This window comes from Pelobates fuscus, chromosome 11 (genome assembly GCF_036172605.1).
Source record: "Pelobates fuscus isolate aPelFus1 chromosome 11, aPelFus1.pri, whole genome shotgun sequence".
Classification (NCBI taxonomy): Eukaryota; Metazoa; Chordata; class Amphibia; order Anura; family Pelobatidae; genus Pelobates; species Pelobates fuscus.
The window spans coordinates 83,142,522-83,154,547 of record NC_086327.1 but is presented as its reverse complement, the minus strand read 5'-3'; the positions used below and the strand labels follow the sequence as shown (position 1 = coordinate 83,154,547).

General features: G+C 41.2%; 1 protein-coding gene across 1 annotated transcript in view; it reads right to left on the bottom strand.

Moving 5' to 3' along the window:
• PHLDB1 (pleckstrin homology like domain family B member 1) overlaps positions 1-9,830 on the bottom strand; it is a 115,231-nt gene extending 105,401 nt beyond the window's left edge. The window contains exons 1-2 of the mRNA XM_063436091.1: positions 9,656-9,830; positions 4,862-4,969 (exon numbers count right to left, since the gene is read on the bottom strand). Of these exons, the coding sequence (XP_063292161.1) occupies positions 4,862-4,969; positions 9,656-9,757 (210 nt within the window). The 5' untranslated portion in view covers positions 9,758-9,830. The remainder of the gene's footprint in view (positions 1-4,861; positions 4,970-9,655) is intronic.
• Positions 9,831-12,026: the final 2,196 nt, after the last annotated feature.

Sequence of the window (12,026 nt, the reverse complement as noted above, 5' to 3'; positions counted from 1 at the left end):
ATTGCATTCACAGATCCCGTTCCAATTGTTACAGTCATTGCTAGTCTCTTGTCAGAGCTGGCTATTGATGTTGATGGCTCTGTTGTAGTGATCTATCTCCATTACCTGGGACAAATCTGGACACCATTGTGTCTTAAAAAGATTATTACAGAGTGGTCAAGCTTTTTATATAAAAGTTTAAATATCCTAGACTGTGTTTGTACAGTTATCTTGAAACACTGGCAGCTCAACCAATGTATTTTAAAATTACCTGTATGGTGTTTTTTGATTGATTAAGCTGCCATAGTAAATTGGATATTGCTCGAAAGACTGTATATCACAATAGACACTGATTTATCACATACCAGGTATGTGATGTTGCATTTTCAAAATTATTATTTTCATAAGGATATACATTTGCTCTATGATGCCAATAGCCTTCACCTGGTTGTGCTTGGAACATTTTCCTTGTCTCTTTTCTATCCCCTCATTTATCTAATTATTGGATTAGCTTTTAATTCCATTAATCTCATCCTACTTTATAAATCCAATTAACCATGGTTCTTTAGACCTCACTCATTTATTCCTTCAATGTAGCCACATGTTATATGCGTCACTTTTGTTGCTAATATTCTATTTTTACAATTACTTACTCTTACTCAAACCAGGTATGTTTAAAAAAAAAAAAAAAAAATTGAGGAAACTCAAATTGCCGAATCTGTAATTGAAATATGAGGATGTCTAATAATGAGGGTGATTCTCATCAAGAGTATTATGGCCTAAATCTGCACAATACAGAAAAAATAAGTCTCTCGGATGTTTAACCCTCTAAGGACCACTGACAAATTAATTCCATCATAATAAACTAGCCTTTACATTACTATATGTAAATGTAATTTCCCACTCAAAGGTAACTAGTCTGTAAATAGCTGCTGTATAGTGGGACATTCCATATTTCTTGAACCTTCAGGGATCCGATTATATATAATTAGTCCTTAAGGCAATATTGAACTAAAACTTCAATGGTCCTCAGCTAAGCAATGGTGTATATATATGAAAGAAAAAACAAAGAAATACCTGCACTGACTGACTCACAGAATTGTGCTAGAAATGCCAGAGTAATCAGCTTGGATCCAAGTATTTTTAAACTACAACACTAATGAAACTCAGCCAGCAAATGCCCTACTGCAGCATTTCCCAATTGGTGAACAAAATTGATTTGTCGACCGGGTGCCCCAAGCATTTAGGGCCACCTGATCGGTATCACTAAACAGGGGCCCAGTCAGGCACCGCAGCCTGTCTATGTATGTATCTGTGTATGTGTCACTGTATTTATCTGTGTGACAATGTGTGTATGTGCCAGTGTGTGTATCTGTTTGTCAGTATGTGTGTATGTGTCAGTGTATCTGTCAGTGTTTGTATGTGCCAGTGTGTGTATCTGTGTGTATGTGCCAGTGCGTGTATATCTTTGTGCCAGAGTGTGTATCTTTGTGCCAGTGTGTTTATCTGTGTGTGTGTGTATCTGAGTGTGTCTGTGTGTATGTGCCAGTGTGTGTATCTTTGTGCCTATGTGCCAATGTGTGTGTATTGGTGTGTCAGTTTATCCGTCATGGTGTGTGTACGTACCAGTGTGTCTGTGTGCCGGTGTGTATCTGTGTGTGAGTGTGGACCAATGTGTGTATGTGTGTGTCAGTGTGTGTGTGTGTGTGTATCTTTGTGCCTATGTGCCAGTGTGTGTATCTGTGTCCTTGTATCTGTCAGTGTGTATCTTTGTGCCAGTGTGTTTATCTGTGTGTCAGTGTGTATGTACCAGTGTGTATCCGTGTGCCAGTGTGTATCTGTGTGTGTGTTTGTGTATCTTTGTGCCAGTGTGTGTGTATCTTTGTGCCACTGTATCTGTAGTGTGTGTATCTGTGTGTATGTGCCAGTTTGTATCTGTGTGTCAGTATATATGTCAGTGTGTGTGTGTGCGTGTGTGTATGTACCAGTATGTATGTACCTGTGTGTATCTGTGTACCAGTGTGTGTATATCTTTGTGCCAGAGTGTGTATCTTTGTGTCAGGGTATCTGAGTGTGTCTGTGTGCGTACGTGCCAGTCTGTGTATCTGTGTCAGTGTGCGTATGTGCCAGTGTGTGTATCTGTGTGTGTTTCTGTTTAATATGTATGCATTTCTGTGTAAATGTGTATGTGCAGACATCCCAACAATCAAAAACCAACACAACATGCAAACAAACCCCTGCAAACATGACATACAAAGACACCTCTGAACACCAACTCTAAAATTATATATAAACACTCAAACATACCCATCACTAAAACACCAATAATACACACAAATGTACATCCGCATTTAAAATCCAACACTACATCCAAACACATCATTGCACATAAATGTAAGCATAATATACAAACACACTGTATTAAAATGCTAATATTATATACAAACGCCAGCTCTACACACAGAAGCACACCTGCTGCTAAGTACTACAATCTGTTTACTATTTTTTTCAGGGAGTTCCACGATGTTGGTACACTATGTCAAAGGGTTTCACAGGAAAAATTAATTAGGAACCCGTGCCCTACCGCATTACAAGATTTGTAGTTCAGCAACGGCAAGGCTTTTTACCCTCTCTGGGCTTGACATTAATTCAATGTTAGAACCATACATGCAGCGTCAATTTAATTCTTTATTTATCTCAATCCACATTTGAGTGTTACAGAATAAGCCATAAATTTAACAACCACAAGTATGATCAATAAGTAACACCGTGCCATTGTACAAAAGGAAACATGTAGAATGAGTGTTTTTACAGGTTTAGAAATGTTAGAGTAGCCGTCCACAATCCTAACACCCCACCCTCCCCCCCGCTGCCCCCTTGGTTAGGGGTAACCAATCAACCCAGAAGCATCACCCGCAACAAAACGTGACCCTCCACCATAGCACAGACTCACTCACCCAGCACAACACAAAGACCTAGTCTAACGAACACGCTTTTAGTGCTACCCAGGCACACCATAGCCGCACCTACTCCTCTACGCACACACGGAGCGCTAGCACCATCAGACCCACAATTCGCAAGTGCTGACACAATAAATAATGCTTCACCCTATACGCAAGGGTATACAAAACATACAGACACATCTCGACATAGCATCTTGTAAAGCTTACTATGTTAATGTTATTCCTGAATATGTTACTGCCTGACCCAAAATTGGTGCAAAACTTAAACGACATTGTATCTATACGTTTTTGGAGCACTTACGTGCACACCTGTTTGTGAAACTTAAATACCATGCACCAAAAATGAAAAAGAAAGAATAAAAAAAAAAAAAAAGAAATGTTAGAGTAGCGTTAAATAAGTGGCTATCTATTATTCTCCTCGTGGTCACAAGGATACAACATTAATAGAGACTTGCACATAAAAAAAAAACAATAACCCTGAGGAGATTTACCCTCTTTCAGTGTGTTACGAAAGCAGCCAAAATGTATCCAGGCCAAAAAACAGGAGGGTGGGGGGAGAATAAAGATTATGTCGACAATTTACAGTGTACAATAAGATAATAAACTGTCGGATCAGGTGTTAAATACAGCTCTAAAAATACTAGCAAGCTATTGGAATAGCATGTTAATCCGTATATGTGGAAACGCAATAGAAACAAAAAGGATCCTTGGTAGTAAATGGTGGTCCCCTGGGAGTTAGTTAAGCTTGTTGTGCCAGGTTGCGGTCTTTGTGAGTGGTAATAAAAAGCCACCGCTTGGCTGGATGAGCAGATCTGAGATGAGCGAGGTGTGAACTCTGGAATTTTAGAAGGATCCAAGTGAGCCTGCCTCAACGACCTCCGGTGACTCCAGGAGGCCCAGGTTGCATAAGTGTGTCTCCAGCTTTTGATAACTATGTGTATTTTTCCAAGGTGAGTAAATAAGAGCACTCTCAGTATCCTCATCTGTAGGGAATGTCCTTGGTGTGGAGGTGCTGTAAGAGCGGCCTTAGGGACTTTCACCAGGAAAGAGAATTCCTTATTAGACCCAGGAACATAAGCAATGCAGAGCCTTCAAAGTGGATTGGGGTCTTTCCCCACACCACAGCGAGGAATAGCGCAGTGTCCTGAATCGACTTGAATTAGAAAACGAGGTCTGAGGTTGCGGATGCTGTTTCGTTTGCCGGTTTTGGTAAGTGAAATATGCCAACAAATTTCACGAGTTTGCTTGTTTGTGCAGTAGTTGTAATACCGCTAAATGTTGCTTAATGAAGTGCAGCAGGTCAGTGAGGCCCAGAGCCTCCAGTATGCCTCTAATCTTTAAATTGTAGCGTCTCCTCTGATCCTCCAGATTGTCCACTCTAGCTATGGTATTAAGTTGTTGCAGCTGGAGTTTCTCAAGTTTCCGTTCCACTGAGGACAGCCTAGAATTATGAGTACTAGTAGAGACCTCCAGCAGGGTAAACCTCGAGGTGACTCCCTCTATGTCGTCCTTAAAGTGGGCTATGTCTGCAGTAATGTTTGTGCAGAGCTTAGCCAACATAATTTTCATCAGGGCTGCTGTGACCGGTTCCTGCGATGCTCTAGTCTTTGGCATACAGCATATTGAGGGCTCTCTACTGGGTCAAAAGAGATATCCACCGAAGAGAAGGAGGATCCTTTGTCGCACTGCAGCATTTTGTCCCATGTGGACCTTTGAGAACTCCAGAGAATGTCCCCAATAAGTATAATGTGTAAATTTAATGTTTTAATCTTTCTTCTTAATGGGACACTATAGGTACCATAACCACTATGGCATGTTAGGACCTGCACTAGAAGGTCCCAGACGCTGTTCATCGGTAATTTGTTAAACCGTGACAATGAGATAGTTAATTAGCTGTTACAATGTCTAGAATTATTTACCTGGATATGAGTGGTTGTTTTTCGACAGGGGCTGGTCACATCCCGGCTTAGTGCTTTCATTGTGTCCTGATCTTCTGTCTGAGGTGTGGGTTCTGTTTCGAAATTATCCTGTCAAGAAACAAGATTAGTGTCAGTTCAGGAAAAAGCAAAGACATTAATGTAAAGCTACCAACAGGAGGTGCTGCTGGGAATGACCTGTTTGCATATGGTTATTGAAGGGATACAAGAGACGTCAAAAGCAAGAATTAAAATGGCTCAGCTTGATTTATACTTTCAGAGTTGTTGGCATGGTTTCAACATTGAAAGGGAAGATGAATATAAGGTTTATTAAAAATGAGCAAACTTTTTTAATGATGACTTAAAAAGAGCTTTCTTTGAGCTTTCAATTCTACATGATATAAAGCAATATAATATAGCAAACCTGCAAATAAAAAAGTATTTTATGTTATTAATAATGGCTACAGTGCCTATTTCACGGCAAACATTTATTATGATTTTTTTTACTCATTTTCCTAAGGGTATTTCAGGAACAATTTACTGTTAAACTGACACTTTAGGCACCAAAACCATTTTTACCTCAGTGAAGTGGTTTTGGTACACAGATGTTGTCCCTCTTTTTGGACAATGTAAAAATATAAGTACCGGTAGTTGGTGGAGCTTGATGATTTCTGCACCTGCTCACTCTGTCCTCAACACTTGATCATTTTTGTTTGCGTGGTACAACCACAACATTGTAATGTAATATTTGAAAAAACACTTTATTGTTATTAGAACACCACAAAACGTGTCTTCTAGTATAATAATGTCTTTCAGATGGCTGTTGGAAAATGGAGTCAAGTAGTTTTACATCCTACAGCATATTCCCCATTTGGGGTTGGGCAGATGTGAAGGCATTATCCACTAATAATGTGCTTGTTATCCTAAAATGTATAGAATCTCCCTTGTTTATTGTTAGTTTTTTTTTTTTTTGTAGAAGAGAGTACAGTACAGCAAGTAATGTTATTGCTCAGCAATTAGAGCTCAATATTCAATAAAATAAATCTGTCTCCACCACCAGGGTAAAATCTGATTGACTTTACTCAGTGAATCCATTTAGATCTAGCAACCTATCTATAAGGCTCTATATGTGCTTTAAAATATACTTTTGCATCTGTTCATTCCATAAACAGGAAATAGCACACATCCTAACAGAGCATCCCTTGGATGCTGGCTGAGTTCCAGGAAAGCATCCTATTATTATTATTTTATTATTTATATAGTGCCATCAAATTCCGTAGCGCTGTATTGGTTGGTCGAGATCTTAACATCACTGTTGACAGGATACCTCTACAGGTAAGTTTTGTATACTCAACTGCCAGTATGTATTGTGTGGTGCCCCATTGGTTTTGCTTTGCCATTGCCTTTTTAGCTTGTGGTATGTGCAATAACCATTTGTTAGGGAATATTCTTTTCATACTACGCCCCGGCCATCTGGTCAGACCATTGCTCAGTCCTAGTTTTTCTCAACCCTGCAGATATGGCACAAAACATTACCTCACAAGCTGGTACCTAACCCCTGCAACACTGCACGCTAGGGAACCCACAATATCTGATATCTGCTGGCGATGCGAGGCAGAGACTGGCACATTCACCCATGTGTGGTGAAGCTGTACTCTCATCCAACCATTATGGGAATCGATCAGCAGAATAATAAAAGAGGTGTCAGATGAATCCCTACCACACTCCCCAGACCCTTTTCTCCTGCACTATACCACCATGCTGACACCAGCATACAAAAGATTGGTTATCCCGAGGCTTCTCAATGCGGCCAAGGCAATTATACCCTTTTTCTGGAGAAAGCCATGCAAACGACACTGGTACAATAAGCGATACCATACTTCCCGCAACACCCCCATACCAATACACTGCTACCAACGACAGGTGTTAACACTTCTCAACAGAAGAGCACGAGGTGGACCTATCCACACCAGATACACAGACACGGGTAACGACACACATGGCAGGATTGACACCATGTTAACCTGACACTGGCTTTTCCTATATACTGCACTGTTAATAATCCATCCCCCGCGTGGGAATATGGATATTCCATTACATGTTAGTTACGACCTCTGGGCAGGTCAAATGTTATGTTACGCTATGGCAACATGTTACCCTGACGTTGTTTTTTTCCTATATACGAAAGGTTAAAGACCTATCCCCTGCGTGGGACAATTGTTATTCTGCTGAAAGCTACCTATGACCTCTGCGCAGCTCACATGTTTAGCTACGCTAAAAGTTTCTGGCATCACTATATCACTACCTGCTCAATAAAGAATATTTAATACAAAGTATCAATATACTTCTGAAGATACAGTCTCTAGTTCTGCGTACAATACTCACCAGTGTTCTGTACAACGGCATGAGCACTTCCCTCTTTCTACTGCGAATACCTCTCCCTATACAACCAAGCATTCTGCTAGCATTTCCTGCTGCTCTATTACATTGTCTGCCTACCTTTAAGTCATCCTGAAATAATTACCCCTAAATCCCTTTCCTCAGATGTTAAATGCCTTTCCCTACTTTGCCTCAGTATATTTCTTGACTCGGTTGGAATTTCAGTATAAACTCTTTATGCTCTATTTCTTCATTAATGCCAAAAATACGTTGCATTGGGTTAACTGTGGCTTCCTTTTCTAAATCCTACCACATGGACTAAACTACTTAGTTGGATTACCTATTTTTATTTAGCTCTTTTGGCCTGTATGAACATATATTCATACTTTTTTTGTACTTGTATTTGTATACAATTATTTGGCCTGCTTTAACTGCAGGCCTACAAGAAATGATCTATCGGTAAGTAACATCGCTGGTCCTTGCAGTACAGGACACAGAAATATAACCAGTGTCATCAGCCGAGGATGTGAAATCAGGTTATTGACAGCAGTGTAACGCTACTTGTAATACGTTGCTGCCAAACCATGCCGTGTTAAACAAAAAGTCAACAGACTTTTAGAAATCAATCTGTGTAAATAAGATACATTGTTCTTGATGTAAACTACATTTTAGTTGCATAAATTGTTGCATAATAAGTCATGTAATTGTTTTTATTTCATACATATAGGGAAGCATATAAAAAGCACTGTATCCATATGACTCAATAATTCGTCAGTAAAGCCTAGGGATTCCGAGCTTGGCCCTTAGAGTTCCCAGGTACAGATATACACAATAATAAATAATATGTGCTTTGTAAACAGCTGAGCATGGGGGTGATCTACTCTGAAGTATGGGTTCCCTGTGGTAATTCTCAGAGGGGAAGGAATGTCAGACTTGTAAACACAGGAATGTGCTCGGGAAGCAGGTCCACAAGGAAGATTTCCTGCCACATGTCCCAGCCTGGAGGGGACATCCTCTGTAGTACTATATATAGACACTCGGAGCTTGTCTGTGTCACCTTCTGCCAAGACTGACCAGTCCTATCCTGGCAGCTACTAGAGTAACATACAAGAGAGGGCACTTGTTTGGGCAGCCGTCCGACTCACTCAAGCGATCTCACTCACTAGCAGGAAGTGTAATTCATCATGTCAAGGTTTGCTTGTTCACTAGAGAGCAGGATATATCACTGTAAAGCAATCCTGGTACTTGGAAAACAGTATCACTTGATGCATTGCAACCTTCTAGTCTACTTTGGAGTTGGCCTCACTAACAGGGTTATTGATGTTTGGATCTTCTAGCTTGTCCTTTGTCTATGAGTGGTGTAACAGGGCTGTAAAGCAACGTATTGAGCACCCACTTGGCATTTAAAGGGTTACATTGCGTAGTTGGCTAATCAAAAAAATACGAGTATAAAGGGATGCAATGTCAAATAACGAAGGGCAAAAGTAGCAAATGAAGACAAGAACAGTATCCTGACGAAGAAAGCTAATGTCAGGAAAAAGGAATTTGGCACACAAAAAAATTGCATGGGCTACAAGACTATAATGTAGGGAAATGGGACACACTGAACCAGATCAGTCTTCTTTTCCAGCTCCATCCTGTAATTAACAGTTAATTACAGCGTGAGTTTATTTTGGAATATAATTTGTGTCACAGAATCACGCCTCAAAAAAACAAGGACAACAAAGGACCTACCCACACATTGTGAACTAGCAACCAGCAAATTCCAGCTACTGTGGAATGTAACACACACAGACTGCATACAAGACTCACATAGACACATATACACACGCAGGTATACACAGAGATACACACATACTTATACAGCTGCTTACTTTTAGTCCAAAACTAGGAATACATATCCCTGGCTGAGAATGATAGGAGTCAAACTTGTGGGTGGCAACATCAATTGATGCTTGTCATTAATCTTGTCCCACCATCACAATTCATGGGTTCTGTCCAGTAGACTCCCATCAATCTCAGGCAGTCTTTCCCATGCATGTCACAGTCCTGCACAGTGTAGTGTCTACAATACAGGTTTTACAGCATGGTGTGGTATAACACTGTGCAATGTGGGTATTTGAAACCATGATCTGATCCTTGACATAACAGGCAGCTCATGTAGTATATTCATTGACACGGTGAGAAATGTCAAGAAATCAAAAACTAAATGGAATTTCACATTTGTTGCCAAAAAAAAGCTTTTCTAAGTCAGCTATGTCTTCAGCTTGACTACTTTGGCCATAAACATGAAATTTACTTTGAATTCACTCTGGATTACAGACCATTCATACCTTGTTAAAGGTACGGTCTCCCTTCCACACAATACTTCTATACAGCCGTACACAGGACACAAATGCATCACCAGCCCTCGCTCACCTGATCCTGATCTTGTTCCTTATCCTGATCGTTCCTCTGATGCCGACAGGAATGGCTGATTTGGTGGTAGAGCTCAGTTAAGGAACCCCAGCACCTCTCCATGGTTCCCCCACAGGGGTGTGGAGGGACGAAGGGCAGATCCACATTCCTCTGCCGTTAATTAAGGATACCTATTCCGCTCCTGCCTTTTGTACTACATAGTATTCACCAATGGCTTCTCTTGGAGATTTGGGCAGGATGTAGAGAGAGGAAGAGAGGGAGGAAAGGAATCATTCTCCGTTCAGGAAACTGGGGGTGGTGGTGTCACAATGAAAGGGAAGAAAAGTTATATGAGGTAAGGAAAAGAAAGGCAGGGAGATATTATATTTAAGCTATAGAAACATGGACGCTGACGGCATATGAAACAATGGCCCTGCTGAGCTAGCCGTTACAATCTTGCCAATAAGACCACATTTATTCCTCCTACAAGGAGCTTTGCGTATTTACCGTGTAGGAAACATTGTTAATGGTTGGATAGAAACTACTCGGTATAAGATTATATCACAGTGATTACACCAAGTGCAGACAGTACGACTAACCAGAAACTCCGCTAAATCGGTAACAATTCCAAAAGGAAATACTGGTTATAATAGGGTTTTTAATACCAAAAGAAGCTGCACAGGAAAAATATAATAGAAAATGTGAAAACACCTTTAATGGAAAGTAAGGAAAGCAGAAATGCTCGAGAGTGAAGACTAATCAAACATGCAAACATCTGGGGATATCTTCAGAAGGAAGACAATCTAACAGGGAAATCATTTATTGTATAACAAGAACATGGGCAAGGGAGGACTGGCAACTAATGGCTTGGGGGCAAGCCAGGGTATAGAGGCTGGGGTCATGAGCAGGGAACGGTTCCCCCCACAATATCCAGTCAGGATGTTGTAGCTCTTAACATCAGTTGTTTCATTGTTTAATACAGAAAAACAAATCACATGGTAACCTTTTACGTACAGAAGCAAATTTCCAAGTTCGGAACCAAAATAAAATCTACGTTTTTGCAATGTGTTTTTTTCACCTTTTGTAGGGGTTTCTCTTTCAGTGCCCTCATACATAATATATAGTTTTTTTTTAAGAACATATATTTTAATATCCATGGGCGTAGGAACCCAAAAAAATCTGGGGGGGGGATAGCATTTTTACTCACCGGTTATATTCTTATTCTGTAAACTAGGAGTTGTTTATCCCATTGTACAGCGCTACGGAATTTGCAGTCGCTATATAAATGATTAAATAATAACATTAAAGGGTCACTACAGGGAAGGGGTTTTACTTACCCGGATACAGCGCCGGGATCTTCCTTATTAAAACCACCCCTACCCTTCCCATGAATATTAGAACCACCCCTACCCCTTCCATGCACAAAAGAACCCCACCTACCCCTGCCACGCATATTAACCCCCTACCCGTTGCATGCATATTAGTACCCCCCTAACCCCTTCCATGTATATTAGTACCCCCTAACCCCTTCCATGCATATTAGAACCCACCCTACCTCTTCCATTCATATGAGTACTGTCAAAAGGGTAACAGAGATAAGCAGAGTAATACAAACAAGCCGGGTCGGTACCAAAAGGATAACTGGAATACAAGAGCACTGCGAGACTAGACAGGCTAGAACCACGACAGGGCAATGAACAAATGGAAGAAGCACTGTTAAATACCCTGGCTCAAGAGAGTAGACACGCCTCCGACGAGTCCTGATTAGTCTCCAGACAGTTGAGTGACAGGTCGGTCCGGGTTGGCGTCATGACGTCGACTGCTGGGCGTCGTGTTACAAAAGGAAGTGGATCCCTCGCGGCCGGCGTGTAAATGGCCGGAAGGACCGCGAGGGACGGAGGAAACAGACCTTCTGGACGGATAAACTTCTAAGTCTCTACCTCTCTCAGAGGTAGAGACTTCAGGTACCCTGACAGTACCCCCCCTCTCAGATACGCCCACCGGGCGGAAGGAACCGGGACGAGATGGGAAGCGGGAGTGAAACGCCCTGCGGAGGCGAGGAGCATGAACATCCTCTTGAGGTACCCAACTCCTCTCTTCAGGACCATATCCTTTCCAGTCTACCAGATATTGTACTCTCCCCCGGGAGATTCGAGAATCGATGATAGAGTTGACCTCATATTCCTCCTGCCCCTCCACCTGAAAAGAGCGAGGAGAGGATACTGTGGAGGAAAATCTGTTGCAGACTAGTGGTTTCAGCAATGAAACATGAAAGGAGTTAGGAATGCGTAAGGCAGATGGAAGAGCTAGACGATACGCAACTGGGTTAATTCGAGTCAGAACCCTGTAAGGTCCAATATAACGAGGAGCAAACTTCATGGAAGGCACTTTT